The following is an 18,960-nucleotide window of genomic DNA, read 5'->3' on the forward strand; positions in this document are numbered from 1 at the left end:
GGCATATAACACATAGTCTATATGTAAATGTAATAAATGCACATACTATTATATATGTACTATATAAGCAAGAATACATAATAATTTGGAAAGAACAACAAGGCCTGTTCAGAATAAAAGCACTGCCCATTATCGTCTTAGTCACCCCCAAAAAAAACAATTGGCTTGTTTTAGTTTCAAAAGACACTCAATAAAGGATTCAGTGGTAGGGAATGTAACTAACACTGCAAACTCTTCTATAAAGCTTACAAAAGTCTGGGGAAAGAAGGGAGGATGGGAAAGGTAGAAGATCTGCTTGGAAAGGAAATTAAGAGCCAGCTCAAGACAACAGGAAACTTAGTTCCTCACTAATTTTACACTAACTCTCACCAACAGCTTCATTTTCATGACCCTTTATATACCCAAGTTAATTTGCTATTGAACCACATTTGTCTCATTGTCCTTTTCAAAGCAATGTAGAAACACCTGAGCTGATTTTGAACTGCCTGCATCTAGTCTAATCATAGCAACCCATGCAAAGTTGGTGTCAAATGCTACCCTTTTGATCTGATAGCACCTTCTTTGCAGAAGTATATGTTACAGGAGAGAATCAGGCTCATTAACTAATCAACCCTTAACAGTCAAACCCCCCTCCCCCCCCCCCCACTTTCTCTTGCCATGAGGTGGGCAGGAAGAATGCTTTGTTTTGTTTAAGACAGCTTTCTGAATATATTCTTGATGATTTACATACATTTTCATCCGACATTAATGCTGGACATATCTTTACTTTAGATTTGTTTTATATATGCATTCTATTTAAACATACTGTTATCTGTCTTGGCCCTGGGCCTTCCTTGCAAAATTGGAATGAAGTTGAAGAACCTTTCTCAACAAGCAACACATAGAAGCATATTAGGAAGGCCAGACATATATGGCAGAGGAACCAGACAACTGGGAAGCTTCTGCAAAGAACTAAGAGTGAGGCAGCAGGGCACAACTCTGTCTAGTTAGTGAGCAGGGGAAACTCAACTGCCATAGGATCTGCACCATGTGAAGAAGAATACTTGTCAGAATAGAGTAGTGGTCCAAGGAGTAGTGGTTTCAGCCTCAAACACCACTGCTGGAAGGCAAAGCTGGTCAGAAGAGGAAAAAGGCATGGATGCATATTAACCCTTTTTCTCCTTAACAGAAGCTAATGGGAATAAATGGAAATATCAGAGAGATGAAGAGTATAAGAGTTCCAGAATAATCTCTCCCCTAGTCATACCACACAATTATAGTGCTATAATTAGAGTTATAATTTCATTATAATCACATTACAATTATAATTGCATCTAAAATATCATGGGAACACTTTATAGAATTCTGGGATTTGCAGTTTAGGAAGAGGCGTTTACATTTTTAGCCAGAGTAACTCTACTGCCTATTCAAACAACAAATCCCTGGATTCCTTAGGATTTTTCCAAGTAATTAGAAGTGGAATCATAGTGCTATAATTGTTTAGTATGTAAGCATCTAGGTATGAATTATTTCACAGCACTTTAATAACTAAATACAAAATACAATAAATATAAACAATTAAAGATTAATCTACCTCTTAACATGTCTTCTAGGTGGTGAAAGAATGATATGAGTGTGTGCATGCATATATACACATGTGTGTGTCTGTGTATATGTACCCAACAATGATTTTGAAAGGTTAACATTCTTAATACCCCAGCGTAAATAGTTGACATTTATGAATAGCTTTGCTGTGGTTTCACAATAGACTTTGCTTGGCTACAAAGGAATTCACATTAGTTAACTTGCAAGAGCTTGTGGTATGCCGCCTCATGACAGAAAAACAATTTGGAATTATTAATGCCAGACAGTCCATTTGTCAGACTCAAACAGCACTGATTATGCTACTGAATCTGCAATTCTACACAAGACTTTCAGGCAACTAAAAATGCAGGCATTTACTTAAATCTGCATTCCACTCAGTTTCAAAGCATTACAGATAGCAGAGGTAAAAATGAAGTAAAAATGAAATCAAATCAGTACTGTGTCAATTTAATTCCCAGGAATCAAGTGGCGTGCCAAACACAAAGTCTATTTATACAGTATTGGATCACTGCAGGATAAATAATCTCACCTTCTTCTATATACATTTGGTACCAGGACACAATTTGAAAGCAGATGGAGTAGAAATGTGGCTTATGTTTAGCACATTTGGATCTACTCAGTGACTTGAACAGATGACCACCTGTGAAGCCCTATATATCTGACCTTGAGTTTCATCATAGAAGATACAAATCTCTCTCTCTCTCTCCCACACACACACACACAGAGAGTTAGCAGAGCAGATACTGATAGATTCCTATATGCATATTTTTAACATTTGATTCTCAGAATTCAGAACAGATGAAATCACAACTTTTATGTGCTATGGTATTTCACTGAAACTGACAATTTCATTAAATAACTGTCCATTTTTATGATGTTCATTTGCTCAGCATAATGATAGTTTCTGTTCATCAATTAGACAAAATTCTAATCTTGTTCATGAAAACACAACTTTTTCTGTGAGGTCGAAGGCCTTCATAGTTGGCATCCATCATTTTCTGTTGGTTTTCCTGGCTATGTGGCCACATTCTGGAAGAATTTATTCCTGATGTTTCACCTGCATCTGCGGATGGCATCTTCAGAGGGTGATGGCATGGAAGTGTGTGGGGTATATCTACTTGTGTGATCCTTGGTTGGGAGGAAGTGATTTACATGTTAATCTCTGTGTTGGTCTGTTGTGAATGGCAAGGCCTTAGAGTGAGAGGATATGCATGATGGGTGTGTGTCTGTTTAATTAGCAATCCATTGTCTGTGTAGAAATGCTCTGACCCTAACCCTTTTCTATTTAGCACAGTTAGAAATGGCAACGAGGGGATGGTAAGAATGTCTAAAATGGAGAATAGCACTGTTCCATTTCCTATAGTGTTCGGCTTATTCACACTGAGCTAGTTCATTGATAGGTTAGCTTCCATGAATAAGTAACAGACAATCAGAGCAGAAACTGAAAACATTTTATTTGTCATAACAAATATTTCTACTGTCCTGGTGAACATTTTTCTAGGTACATATTAGCTCTAAGGTGAATTTTTTTTGCATCAAATGGGACCATTTTCTTATTTCATATTTGTCAGAACAAAGATTTCTGAGTCCCTTCTGAATACCCTTTATATTTTACAAAGGAGAGGGCTTTTTGTTGCAACACTCTGGCTGTGGAACCCTCTACACAAAGAGATTGAATTTGTCCCAACACTATAATCTTTTAAGAACTATATAAAGACATTCCTATTCGGTCAGGCATTGTAGTAGAAATGTTAGTGTGTTCTGATGCCATAGTCTGTTTTCCCCCCCTGCTTAACTGGTTTTGGTCTTCTGTTATTATTATCTGTTGTTTTCTTATATTGTTATATCACTTTTATAATTACTTCAGAAAATTTTAAGTGGTGAGGAGGAATAAGCTCCAACATGTTTTTGCTGTTCCTAAAGCCCCTCATTTTACTCTTAACCTTTCCTCCAAGAAATGGCCAACATCCTCACCATAAGTGTCTGAGGGACATTATTTGGATCTAAAGCTTTATTTATTTACTGGCCCACAGACACATTTTTAGCACACACACACACACGTCCCAAAAAACCCACACACAACTCTTACCAATTGTAAGAAATAGAAAATAGCCAAACATTTTGAGGGTGTGGGTCCAAGAATTCAAAGGTTTGAAGGACAGGGGCCATGTGGGGGCATTTAGGCCATACTTTGTCAATACGTCCTGCCACTCCTAAAATGTGGTAGACAGCACCACAAAAATTAAAGAAGGTCATATTGGGAATTGCTGGTTTTTTTTAATCTTTTGTAACATGTTCGGTTAAAAAAACCCAGCAATTCCCAATATGACCTTCTTTAGGAAGAGAGGACAGGAACTCTGTCTATTTGCTTCAGTTTCATGGAGCTGCATTAAGCAGAGTGAGACATCATTTCCATTTCATAAAAGAATCAAGGAACCAGTGTCCACTTGCAATCATTTCCTAGAGTGAAATTTTATTCAGTTACTGAACAAAGTGTCATTATGTAAGCAGTTTCACATCATAAACAGATGAATAGCTTTTGCATGTAATGGGCAATTTGATGTACAGACCAAAACATATACTGTTTAGATGTTTCACTGAAATGAATGGAGATGAGATACCAAAGACTTGTCACCTACCAGCACAATAAGCAGATCACTTTAAGGTGATATGAGAGTGCATGATATTTGAGTTAGATATCACAGCACACAATATTATGTAAAGTGAAAGTCATACTATAAACCTAGTGAATTCAAGCTTACCTTCCTATCTTTTACATCTTACTGTAGAGATTTTATGGCACAGCCATAAAATCTAGGATACAGTAAAGACTTTTAAAAAGCTGCCGAAATAAAATAAAACTTAGTCAGTTTACAGATATAGCACCATTCAGAGAAAACTCAAAGGGTTTACTTATGAATCAATACTGTAACAAGGGATCTACACACTTTCTGGGTGATTAAACAAGCACACTTACACTCCTTATGTATGCAGAAGTCTGCATTTAATTAAATGAATCTTATTACTACTTTGTTACTTAAATATTTATATATATATATATATATATATATATATATATATATATGTAGAGAGAGAGAGAGAGAGAGAGAGAGAGATTAGAAGCTGCATCATGGCATCTGTCTCCCAGGCAATGGCCAGGTGTGGTTACCTTCAGAAGCTTGCTGCTTCATGAAACTTCAGGCATTTCCACACCCCTGGCTTTACAAATTACCATTTAATATTAACCGATGGGTAGGCGCAATTGTTCAGATCGGGCTCAGGTTTTTCAAAAGTGACACTGACAATTCCAAGCTTTCCTTTTTAAGACTGCTCAAGTTTGAGAGTAAATCAATGTGTAGCTTCCAAACAAACAGAGTTTGCAAGGACATGAATGAAGGCTAATTTCTATTGAATGCAACTAAGAAGTGGAACCAGTGTCTGAATACACGTACACACACATACATACATGTCTTTACTAAACTTCACAGCTCTTTGTTTAGTTCTGAAATGCTTGGCTTACTTTCATCCAAGACTGACCTGCTGAGGAGTTTCCACTGGCATCAAATGATAGTTGCTTTTAATCCATTCATCAGATTCCATATTGTGGAATATCTTCTTATTGACTTACTAACTCTAGACAAATTGTTACTCACTTTGATCAAGATTGAGAAGATATATAAACAAAACCCATATTTATTTTGGCAGAAGGAGGGAGAGAAATATATCTTGGCTCATAAATGCCATTTGAGAAAAACAACCTGATATTGTTGTTGCTTAACTGAAAGAGACTTAGAAAACATCCAGGGATAGCCATGTTGGCCATTTAATAAATCCAGTCAAAAATTCACTGAACAGTGATGCCTTTATTGGCCATGTATGTTGCAATCTTTTTAAGCTTCACTGGCTTCTTCATCAGGCAAGGTGTTACAAATCAAACATGGGGGGGGGGGGGGAATGAAGATATCAGTCATAGGCCTGCATTTTGCATTTTCTCAACTTGGAGCTTAAACAGATGGCCCCGAAGGAACAGCTTCAAGCCTCCCCTCTAAGGACAGATTGGGGCCGCAACGAACACATGCCACGGCCCCAATCCACCTTGAAGGTTGCCAAAAAAGGAGTGGCAAATTGCTGCTCTTTTTTGGGGCCAGCAAAAAGGCAGCTTTTCCTGCCTGCTGCGGCCCATGGGTGGCTTCAAGCTACTGCAACAGAGTGTGACATGTAAATGGTGTGCCACTGGAGTGTGTGGAAGCAGGCCCACCTCTGAGTGCTAGTATAACTTCTTGTCATCTTGGGGACATGCAGCATCTGTACGCCATGCACCCAAGCTGGCTTGTAGCTGGCTTTTCATGCCGATGTATTCTTCCCTTAGTAAACTAAATTTTTTTCACACATTCTTTAAGAAACAGTGATTTTAGGCAATGCACATGGTCTCTGCTGAAATGACATTTCGCCCACTAATGCTGACATCATTCTTCTTTTTATCTTTTATTTAACCGTACCTCTATCTTTTTTCAATAAACCATATTTTCCCTCCAATACACTAATCTAATATTCTCCACTGATCCTGGCCTTCCGTGTATGATCAACAAGGGACAAGGGACAAACTGCAGATGCATTTTGTTTGTAAGTCTTCTCATCTTGTTCCTATGATGGTTGCAATGGATTACAATTTTTTAAAAACCATTAAGAAAGCAAAAACATATTTGACAAAAATGGGACAAAAGAAATAATTAGCAGCTACATTTTTTCCTTCTTACTTGGAAGTTAGCACACAGGGCGCAATGCAGGATGCAATGCAGAAGTTAGCAGAGGGAAACAGTGGGCCTTAATTCTTTGGAATGTACTCCTTTCTGAGTCAGACTTCCCTTCCATACTTCTTTAGTTACTGCAGACTGCAGGTGTGAGAGAACAATCAAGACTGTGAAGGCAAAAAGCCCCACCACTGCCATTCATGATCAGATCCCTATCCAAATCAGGTCCCTCATGGTTACATCTGCTACATTATTTGAAAAATAATACATAATACATTCATTAGCAATTTATCCCCTAAAGATGTCAGGCAAGTGAGTGGTTTTTTTTTTTTAAATCTGGAAGAATTATCTCTTTCTTCAGCCATTTTTATTATTAGATTTGCATTCATCTCAAAGAGTTCTCAAGTTAATGTTATAACCCCCGAAGCAAATAAACATACAAGATAATTACTTTCTGCTACTTCATCCTTCTCCAGCTTTACTTTTACCATCCCTGTGTAAAACAATACTGAAGATGGCTTACTTAACTAAAACAAACAAAAATAAAAACTATGACTGCAACCAGATAAGAGCTATGAAAAAACAGTGACAGCAACCATTAATTAAACTAGTTTTCTAGCATATATACAGACAACCTTGAAACATCCAGTCTTATACTGAAGTTGCTTGATTCAACAAAATGTCATTCCATTTTGCCAGCTCTAAGATCTGTCACACAAGAATCATATTAACTTCACTGAAGCATACCACACAACAGAATGACCACATATGAATGTCATAATAAACCATAATATTTTAGAGGTAAGTTTAATTTAGACTAGTAAGCATGTGGATTCATCCTGACCTATACCGCTACCTTGTTGAGAGAAGGACAAACCAGAGATCTCAGGTCAGATATTGTGCTGTCTGAAGGAAAATCCCTGGTGTCTTTATCTGGACCTAGTGGAAGCAAAATAGCAGAGTGTACTAACATGTTTGCTAACTCCACGATATGCCATAGCTTTACAAATCTCTGGACTATTCTAACAGCCAAGCGTGGGCACTGTTGCCATTAACACTGAACAATTCAAAGAACTGGGATAGTGGCAATACCAGTACTGCAAAGTACAAAGTATTCTGAAAATAACCTCACAGAGTAAGAACCAGCACTGGCCACCTTTGGAGGACTACATAATACTTTAATCAACATACTTTCTCCTACAACACAGAGAAGACTGAAGATTAAACTTGAAGGGGCACTTGTGGTAAATGTAGCATATCAGAAAAGGACACAGTGAACTAAAAATATAAACTGAGATCTAAAAATCAGTCTTAACTGAATCTAACATTTTGTGACAATTAAAAAAAATTGTTTTACACAGGGATGGTAAAAGTAAAGCTGGAGAAGGATGAAGTAACTGGGAACACATGTGGTGATCTATCGCCATCTTGAGGATACTTTGAAATTCCACACTTTTTTACTGTACAGTCAAGCAACCTACTTTAACTTGCACAATTCGAAAAGCAAGTAATGTAAAATATTGTGTTAGGAAACTGGGAGGTTAAAGCTCTTATTAACATTGGAGCTCTAGGCTATACCTTGATAAAAGACCAATTTCACACAGTTTCATAGGATTTCATACATAATGATTTACCATAGCTAATACATGATGCACAAACATACTTGGACAATCTAGCAATGCAGATATTCTAGTTCATTTTGGACCTGCTAGTTACCTGAACGTAGAGATGTGGGTGACATCCATGATCTATCTAGATGCAATTAGCTGAATCTTTGAGATGTATAGTGAAACAAAATTTCCAATTAAACAACGGAAACATATTCTACTGCTCTAAACTGCTGAAGATGTAATTTGGTATGCCTTTTTACTTTGATTTAATAACCAAAGTTTTAAAATTATGTCATATTAATTTTATATGCTTATGGGAAAAGTCTCCTGTCCACAGCCAAATGCACTAAACCAAAATGTGTGGGTGGGTAGTGTCGATAAAATGTCTTAAATACTCCAAATTAAATGTGTCTTAAATATTCTACTAAAAAGGCTTCACTCAGAAATTATTTTTATTGGAATATATATTTTAAGACATGATAAATCAATCGCAAAAACTATTCTTATATTATTTAGACTTTAATAATATTGTCGTATTCATGTTTGCTCGTAAGTAGGTACTCCTGAGTGAAGAGGATTGTCCTTTATCTGTTGAAAGTGGTCCAGAAAGTTTCAAATCAATTCTGGGGATGTCAAGATAAGGAGGACTCCTTTTTCATATGTGGGAGACTTGTAAGAAGGTGAAAAGTTAATGGTCTAAGATTTATATGTTAATTCAAAAATTTCTAACGGTAGATTTTGTAATGTTACCACAAATGTTTTTGTTGGCATTATGGATAAAGAAGTGAATAGTAAATATAGATCACTTCTTCACTATATGACAAGAGCAACAAGAATATTGCTTGCACAAACTTGGAAATGAACTGAAGTATTGGCGATGGAAGAATGGATTATACAGGTTGCTGAGTTAGCCCAAATGGCCAAATTAATATTGGCCTGTTACAGACTGCCAAAATAAAGCTGCTTCGGGTCTCTTTGGAGGTATGCTGTTTAAATGATGCATGCATCCTAAGAATCCGGAAGCTGCACCAAAGCTGCACTCCAGTGCTTAGGAATGGAGTGTGGCTTTGGCGCGACCTCCGGACTCTTAGGACCCATGCATCATTTAAATAGCATACCTCCAAAGAGACCCGAAGCAGCTTTATTTTGGCAGTCTGTAACAGGCCATTGGTTCTTAAGGATATGGAAACTGAGGACTTTTTGAAAGACTGGAAACCATTTATTTAAATCTAATGATGTAATCACCTGTGGCTATAGTCATTAACAATTTTAGTAGGATTTTTTAGCTTGATCTCTAATGGTAGAATAATATTTTCCTCTTATTTTTCATTTCATTACAGTCAGGACTGGGGGGTGGTCAGAGCCTTACTGTGTATTAGGTGTATGTCTCCTCCTCCACTTTTTCTTTTCTTTTTTTTTTCTCTTTCTCTTCCTTCTCTTTGTTATCTTTGTCTATTATTTTGATTGCAAATTTAAATCTGTTTGTACTGAAAGCGAATACAAGTTAATCTCATTAAATAAATATACAGTATGCGTTTATTATGTTTATTATACCAACTCCAAGGCAAGCCTGTCATGGGGTTTTCATGGCAAGATTAGTTCGGAGGGGGCTTGTCTTTGCCTTCCTTTAAGGCAAAGTGTGTGTGACCTTCCCAAGGTCAGCCAGTGGATTTCCATGGGCAAGCAGGGATTGCTCAAATTAACGTGTACTGTGTCATTTGTTATGTTACTACTGTCCTTATATTTACAAAACAATGCATATTTTAAAGTAGAAAACTGCCTATAGAAAAAGTACTGTAATTCAAAGATTTTTCCCACACCCTATAAAAGTACATTACATCACTCAGATGAGCTGATGCTCTCTTACTCATTTTAAAGCTGAATGTAGATAGATATAGTCCAGTCTGCATACCTCATTTGATCAGCAACACTCTATTGTGGCCCCCGCCACACTGCTGAATCAATGCAATCTGACACCAAACTGTATTAATTATGCAGTGTAGGTACAGCCTGTGTCCCATTGTGTGACTGCTGTTCCATCTTCCTCTTTTTCCTTCTCAGCTAAATGTCACTGAGACTTGCTGAGGAGCTCAACAAGAAACATGTTCATCAACTGAGAGGGACATGAAAAGCAACATTTAAATAAGGATGATGGTGTACTGAAAGAGTCATTCCAGTGCACCATCTTCCCTATTTAAACTGTGCCTCCCTGCTTCCTAGGCAGCTACAGAAAGTCTGTATCTTTGATTAACAACTTTTGGAACACAGACAATTCAAATGATGCAACAGCTCACAAATGAAACAAAGCTGCAAGTGTATTCATGAAGAATGCAGATATAAAGAATTACAGTACAAAAGATCTATAGCGCTGTGAAGAAAGAAAATTATAACTCTGTGCAATATTTGCTTGAAAGCAGCTGAAATTTGCATTATATTTTTATGGAAAGCTTAAAATGGACCAGTGAGGCCCTCCTGACTAAAGAAACAATGATACTTCAAAATTACAGGGGAGAGAGAATCACTAGTTTCACAGATTAAGGGCCAATATGCACACACAGCTCAGGTAAACAGATTCTACATATGCCAGAAAGAAGAAATAATCTACTGTATCATTCTCTCTACTGTATAGTTTTATCAGTTATTTATATGTGTTAGTTCTATCTTTATTTACTTTTCTTCCATTATGAGACTCAAAGTGACTCCCCACAGTTTCCCACTCAGACACTGACCAGACATAGTACTTAAATTCAGCAAGGTGCCTCCATTTTACATTTTCAGACAATGTCCAGGGTTTATTTTTGTAAATCCTACAGATAGGGCTTATTTAAAATATGACATCAAGGGCAAGAATGTAATGATCTATGGTATATGCAGTTCTCAAAGGGTCCCAATTAACAGTATATGCATCTGGGATGTGCCTAATGCCAAGCTCTATGTATGCACTATGCTGCAGATGTTACCTATGTGGAAGCCAGGTCATAGATTTATTTAACAGAAGAGCTGAGAGAGGAATTGAAAGTACTAAGATGAATATCTGGGTGTAGGTCTGCGGATTTTAAACAAATGGTAATTATTCACAAGCAACAATAAATATGCATAAACCTTCCCTCCCTCCCCAAAGAGGAAACATCTCTATGGTTCCCTGGTTGCTTTCACTCTGTGCGTGCATATGGGGTTTTCCATCAGTATTTTATTGATTGTATCTTTGTATTTGTATTTTGCATTTATTTTATCAGATGTAATCCTGCCTCGATCTGCAGGGAGAGGCGGGAAATAATAATAATAATAACAACAACAACAACAACAACAACAACAACAACAACAAGTCCAACTGTTAGTATCTCAGCTGCCTATTCTGTAACAGGCCTCTTGCATGCCCTCACAGTCTTTTTGTCCCTTGCTGGTCACCTCAGTTCTTAAACAAAGCTTTCAATTCAGATGGTGAGTCCAACCTTCTTCTCCCATTAGAATCACTGTAGGGGTGGGCTTTACTGTCTTACTTTTTTACTTGGCCACTGTGATGTAACAGTCCTTAAGAATAAAAAATTAAATTACATACTTAAGATGGCATTTCTTAATATTTTGGAATCAGTATTGGTTGTGAATGTGGTTTTACTTTCATCAGGGCATAATATGACATGAGACTGTGGATTCAGAGAATCATGGAATTGTAGAGTTGGAAGGATGTTGTGGTCCAACCGCTTGCTCAATTCCTGAATAACAGGGATATGTCATCAGTTTTTTATTTATCCTGCCATGCTGTAGGAGAGGACTTTATTTCAAATTAAAAAAAACCCCAAAGTAAACCAAAATAGACATGAACTTTAAAAAATATTTTGTATCAGCTTACTTTTCCATATGAAAACTTTTGCAATCCTAAATAAGTAAATAAAACCAGGAGTTGGAAAATTTACCTGGCTGATTAGAAGACTGCCAGCCTGAGGTTTTGACAGCATATTGAGGTTCTGTTGGCTTCAAGGCTGGTACCGATGTTGCACTGGCAGACACTGTCCTATTCACATCATTTTCTGAGTTTTCAGGCATATTTCTTACTGTGGCAGCAGTATATTGAGCAGGTTCCAGAGAATCACTATATGGAGACAAAATGCTATCTTAGTTTAAAGCTATCACAAAACAAGAGTAGATTACCAAATAAAATAAAATAAAAAACAAAACAAAAAACCCCAAAACCAAAACAAAATATAAACATTTGGTTAATTTTAGCTGAAATTGCTAAGCCGTGCAAATACACTGAGCCTTCATTGTTATCACACTCACTCATTCATACCTACTTACAAATGTTATAGATGGACTTGATTTATTAGGGACCAATTGGATGCATTATGGCACTTCTACAATACTTAGAAAACTGATGACTAGTAAAGCCTAAAATTACAGTGTGCAATACCATGTGTTTCTGATAATGCTCAATAGAGCACTGTTAAAGAAAATAAGGCATGAATAAAATAAACAATGGTATTTAAGAGCGCTAACAAACTTGAACTACTTTAGTGTGAAAGTAGAGGAATACTCGGTGCAGAGATAAACTTAGTCTCTGGAGGTATTGGTCTTACAGAAAGCCCCCACCTGACCCACACCCCCAAATTCAGACAATAAAGTATTACTTCACTTACTCTGACATGTGTGACACCTGCTTTGCTGTATTTAGGAGTTTCCTGCTTTGGCTGAGTGGCCTTGAGCTTCTTCCTCAATGTCCCACCCATGGTCTAGAACCACTGGTGGAATGCAGGAATGTATCTTACAGAATACAATTATCAACTATTTGTCTTATGACAATTTAGTCAAAATCGTGAAATTAACTAGAAAAATACTGAGAGATATATTAATTACATAGTTGTTAAATAGTATTAAGGTCCAGTGTTCTGGAAGTTTTTAAGGCTCAAGTGAAAAATTCAAAAAAGCATGTCAACAGTTTTGAGAAATAACAAAATGTTATTTTTACGTTTGAATTGCGGTGTAAGACAGGATTAGAAATCTAGTGCTTTCATTATTAAAACACTGACCTCATATATCAGGTTTTCCAATACATTCTATGTATATACACCCCTCCCCCCCATGTGCAGAGCTTTCCTTTACACTGTCATGGGAGGGAGGTGGGATCAATTAGCATTTTATTGTATTTCTAATGCATTTTTACTGTTGTAACCTGCCCGGATTCTTAGTGATTAGGATAGTGATAAATACAGTGTGCCTGCGTTATACGCAGGCGCGCTTTACGCGGACTTGAGTGTATGCGCTCAAGCCGCAGGGCAGCGCGCCCATTCAAATGAATGGGGTGCGCACCCATGGCGCCCCGCACGCTCCCGTGCTGCTGCGCACAAATGAATGGGGCTTGAGCATAGGCGGAATTCGCCTTACGCAGGGGGTCCGGAACGGATCCCCGCGTAAGGCAAGGGCCCACTGTAAATCAACAACAACAACATTATTATTATTATTATTATTATTATTATTATTATTATGTTTTGGATGTTTTACACTTTACCTGGAGTAGCCTCACAGCAGTTCTCCCATTGCTGCCACACAGGCTACTCTAGCAACCTCTTAAAACACAAGGCTAGGGCATATTATATATGAATATACAGGTTGAGTATCCCTTATCTGAAATGCCTGGACCAGACATGTTTTTGACTTTTTCAGCTTTTGGAATATTTGCATATACATAATGAGATACCTTGAAGATGGGAGCCAGGTCTAAATATGAATTTCATGTATGCTTCCTGTACATCCCTTATATTCATAGCCTGAAGGTAATTTTACACACGATATCTGTAATAGTTTTGTGCATGAAACTAAGTTTGTATACATTAAAACATGAGAAAGCAAAGGGATCACTATCTTGGTCACCCATGTGGGCTATTTTGCATTTGGGTATTCTGGATAAGAGATACTCAGCCTGTATTAATACTGCTTTTGCTGGTCTCCCAGGATGCAAGGGATAATTCAAAACAAAACTGTTGATATGTAAAACAATAAAAATGAGAGTATTTGCAATGAAGAATTTGCTGAAACAGTGATGGTGGTGTATAAAGGGAAAGAAAAAAATTGATGTCTTCAAAATGATTCCAAAAAGTAAATCCACATTAGCTGCTTTCTACTGACACAGACTATTGATTTATTGAGCCAATATCTTACTGACTGCAGTGGTTCTCTTGGGTTTCAGACAGGAATCTTTTCCAGACCTACTTGGAGATGCCAGGAAATGAACCTAGAGACCTTTCCATGCCAAACATGTACTTTATCACTGAGCAACATTTCCCTTTCCATATATTCATATACAGCTGAGTTAGTGTAACATGGACTATAACCCTGTGTTCATTTAAGCAAACTGTGGTTCAAAACACACTGGAGAAATACAGTTGGCCCTTCTTATACATGGATATTTTATACATCGATTCAAGCATCCACGGTTTGAAAACGTTAAAAAAAGGTAAAAATTTCAAATATCAAACCTTCATTTTTCATTTTTTATAAGGGACACCATTTTGCTATGTCATTATATTTAATGGGACTTGAGCATCCACGGATTTTCTTATCCACGAGGGATCTTGGAACCAAACCCCAGCGTATAACAAGGGTCCACTGTAATCCAGTTTGAGATCACTTTCTGCCCTAGCTCAATGGTAAGAAATTCTGAGAACTGTGGTTTTGTAAATTATTTAGCCTTCTCTGTCAGAGAGCTCCGGTGCCACAATAAATTACACTTCCCATAATCCCCTAGCACTGAGCCAGGGCAGTTAAAGCAGTCTCAAGGTGGATTATTTCTGCAGTATGTTTTGGACCTAAATCAGCTTTAGATCAGCAAACAACTTTCACAGCTTAGTGCATTGCCTGCAAGGGAGAGTCTATAAATGAACAATACCGCTCACTCTGGAAAGCCAGAAAAAGCACAGCCAATTCTCTGGCAGATGTTCTATAAAGCCTACCCTTTTGACTCAACAACAGCCCTCTTCTTCATACTCTAGTCTAAAATAATTTACTTTTAACATAGTGAACACCCTTTGCTTTGGAAAGCAATTGAAATCAAGGCTGTTCCTCTTCCTGAAACAACGGGAAATTTCAGGAATACTAAAATACCCTCAGAGGCTGAAAATTTGTTTCTTTTCATTAAAACAAACAAACAAACATTATTTCATTTATGTTGCCTTTCTTCATAAAAAGGTACCCAAGGCAGGGTTCACAAAATAACAAACAAACAAACATGCTGTCACTAAGTACCAGTTGATCACCACCATTTCATAGCTCTTGTTCGCCTAATGGCTGTTCATGGAAAGAATGAATGGGTAATTCCCCGTTAACAGACAAACCATAGTTCTCAGATTTCACACAGATAAACCATAGTTCTCAGGTTTCACACAGACAAACCATAGTTCTCAGATTTCACACTTCTGCTTTATAATTAATTAATGAAATAATTAATTAATTAAAAATGCCTCTACTTGCTGCAGATTCCAAGATATGGGGCACAATGAACAGCCACCATTCTGTCTATTCATTTTGCAAGCACCTAATCCTGTTCCTGTATTTTCAGTCAATGACTGAACTTGTAACAACAGATACACCTCCTGTCTAGAGAAGAAATAGCCATGTTCATTTTATAGCTCCCCCGCCTTCCCTGGTGGGAAATGATTGTTGCTACATTAATCAAATTAAGAAATCCAGCCTTTTAGTGCAGATATAATTGGACGAAAGTGTGCATACCCCCAAAATAATAGCAGTGGAAAAGACAGAAATTCGTGGTCTTTCTAACTCAGATTTTATTTAAAATCAAAGCAGAACATTGATTTATTTACAGTGCATAAACATTTACAAAGGACCTTGTCAATTCATGAAAATAAAGTCTATCACTTTAGGTACTGTACATTATGTATTATGCCAGCCTTGCAAAATAACCCAAATGTATTGTAGCAGTTATTCTAAGGGGAAGCAAGAGTGATATACGAAAGCCTGCAATATAGTCTAGTGTTGTTACCCAGTGTCCTTGTATGTTTTCTGTAGGGAACATGATGGTAGGGTTAACTGTGAAGTTGATTGTAGCAGAATTATAACTTATTAAACCACTGAGAAAGCTGTCATGTATTTGTGTGTACATACAGCTTTACAAGAGGCTCAATTTTTAATTTATTTTTCTTCCCAGAGGCTGCGGGATGAGGCCTCTTCCCTTTTCTCTTACTGTAGAGGACTTGGAGCAGAGGCCATAACAAAAGTCATTTGTTCTCTCTCTCATGTACTACAGTAAAAAAGTCCCAATGCTCATCTTGTAGACTGTAGTGTACAATCCAATGGAGACCAAATGACATGTTTTTTTAAAACCTCAGCAGTCTCAGGGGCATTCCCTAGTTCATTCTAAAATTATGACAATTTTTTTAAACTATGTTTTTACTGCTGTAAACTACCTTGAGACTCAAACTGGGAAAATGCATGAAATAAATAAACACAAATATACTAATAGTATCATATCACCAACTAGAACTTAATTTGAATGTTTCTTTGTTGGTGTTGTGTGTCATAGGCCCCTGCACAATACACAGTTTTAATTGCCATGAATTCCTATGCAATCCCAGAGTTTGTAGTTCAAAGTACTTTGGCTGAGAATTCTAAATGTTTTTCCTTAAAATTCAGATCCAAGGATTCCACAGAGTCAAACCATCACAGTTAATTGGAATCGTACTGATATAATTTTGATGTGATCCATGATTTCCCCCATTCCCCTTAGAAAATTCTTCTAAATGTTCATGATCCTTCTGAAAGGGATGGAACCATTGCTTAATGATAGACAACTAGTTCTGCACACAAAAAGCCACATTTCCTTGCACAGGCAAAGGAAATGTATATAAAATTATACACTGTGGGAACTGTATAAGGGGACAATAGTATGAATAGATTGTTTCTATGCAGAGAACTGTGGGTATTTTTATGTTGAAAAGGCTGAAGCTTCCATGAAACTTTTGATTTATGGCTCACTTCAGTGCCTACTGAGCATAGCAGGAGACACTCTATTAAAATTTGCAGCAGCCCTCACACACCAATAAGATTGGAACTGTTTGTGTAAGATTTACTTAACCAAATCAGAGAACACTTTTGTTTCCTCCAGGCTTGGTTCCAGTAGTACTCTTTATATCACATTCAAGTAATCAGGGAAATGCTGTCAATATGGAACATACTTGACTGAAAAAGTGCTAATTTTCACAGCGCCAGCTTCCTAACACAACTCTGTCTATAAGTCAGAGACTGATTAATGGGCCAGTGTTCTGAGGAAAGAAAATCCCACATTAATATTGAGAAATCCTACCAGAGGAGTTGCTCATCTGTCAAGTCCATTTTTAATGTATTGAACAAAGAGGCTCACGAATGAGCTCCAGGGCAACACTATATGTTTCTCAAGGGAGTCCATCTACCATCATTAAAAGAAGTTAAGAAAAAAGAAGAAAAATACTGTCTCCTCCATTTAACTTGAGATTTCCTTGTGCCACAGAGAGTTTCCTTGAACTAATACAGTTTCCTCTGACTTCCAGGTTCAAGAGCTAAGTCCAAATTTCTTTTCTTTTTTAAAGATCACAGAATGTTTTATTTTTTTTTATGTCTTAAAAAAACCAAGGTAGGCAGAGGATGTTCATTAATGTAGTTTACTGTAATTTTCTGACAGGTTGGTTCTGATCAAATAAAGAATGGGGTTTAAAATGTCTCATCTAGGCTGAACAAGTAGAAACTTAAATCAGTAGTGAAGTTGAAGGCTTTCACGGCTGGCATCCATGGGTATTTCGAGCTATGTTGCTGTGTTCTGGAAGAGTTTATTCCTGATGTTTTGCCAGCAACTATGGTTGGCATCTTCAGAGAATGCTGGCATGGACGTGAGCGGGGTATATATATACTGTGTGACCCTTGGTTGAAAGGAAGTGATTTACATGTTAATCTGTGTGTTGGTCTGTTGTTGAATGACAAGGTCTCAGGGTGTCTCTTTAATTAGTGATCTATTGTCTGCTGGGAAATATATCCCACTCACTTCCATGCCAGCATTCTCTGAAGATTCCCTCCACAGATGCTGGCAAAACGTCAGGAATAAATTCTTCCAGAACATGGCCACATAGCCCGAAAAACCCACAAAAACTATTAAATCAGTAGCTTGTGAAATTTCACAGGGAGAAGGAAATGCTAACATGCTGTGACAGCTAAAGTTTCCTTTCCCACTCTTCTCTCTCTTATCCCCAGCATCTGTCCACTACACCTTTCCCTCGAAACTGGTTATATCCATTACTTTTTCTGCCTGATTCCTCCGTCTCATGCTTTCAATATCTAATGGCTAGAACAAATACAGCAGGAAAGTCATATTTATCATTCAGGTGTCTGCCCTATTCACACATAAAGTGGAGAAAATGGACATTTAAGGATATGTTCATAAGAATGAGAGTTGCTGACTCTTTCCCCAATCTCCCCAAGCTTTGATTCTTAAATGCTTAAAGTAGAAATGGCCCCTAAGGGTCAAAACATTGTTTTGAAATTTGTTTTAAAAAAAAATATTTTTGTCCCCAATGCCCTCCGGTGTTTTTGGCCCAGGAGAGGCCTTTACTAAAACAGGAGGTTACTTGTTCCTGGTTTAAATAAATAAATAAATAAATAAATAAATAAATAAATATTTGGGGGGGGGGTGTTTCCTGGCTAGAAAATGGCCCAGAGGACAAAAACATGGTGAAAATACCCCCATGAGACCTAAAAATCATTGGGGGGCATATAATTGATTTTATTGTGGTGGGTGTGGTGATGGGTGGCCCACCAAGTCTTCCTAGGGAATTAATGCAGCCTCTAGCCTCCCAAAGTTGCCCCCCAGCCTATAATGCTGAAGAGTTCCCCAAGGTTGGTGAGAAAGAGCTCAGCTTCTCATCCACCATCAGTTGTGTCACATCCAATTCAATTTAAAGCCAGACACCTCCATTCCTTTTAATAAACATGTGTATGTGTACCTTCCAATCACCGTTTAACATATGGCAACTCTATGAATT

General features: G+C 37.4%; 1 protein-coding gene across 4 annotated transcripts in view; it reads right to left on the reverse strand.

The window, feature by feature from the left end:
* LOC149313132 (PDZ and LIM domain protein 5-like) overlaps positions 1–18,960 on the reverse strand; it is a 146,797-nt gene that overhangs the window by 26,797 nt on the left and 101,040 nt on the right. For all 4 annotated transcript variants that reach the window (XM_089526106.1, XM_089526103.1, XM_089526101.1 and 1 more), the window contains one exon: positions 11,860–12,035. In XM_089526106.1, coding sequence (XP_089382232.1) covers positions 11,860–12,035 — 176 coding nt within the window. The remainder of the gene's footprint in view (positions 1–11,859; positions 12,036–18,960) is intronic.

The sequence above is a fragment of the Sceloporus occidentalis genome, unplaced genomic scaffold (assembly GCF_023333645.1).
Source record: "Sceloporus occidentalis isolate IW3139 unplaced genomic scaffold, rSceOcc1.0.p SCAF_5, whole genome shotgun sequence".
Classification (NCBI taxonomy): domain Eukaryota; kingdom Metazoa; phylum Chordata; class Lepidosauria; order Squamata; family Phrynosomatidae; genus Sceloporus; species Sceloporus occidentalis.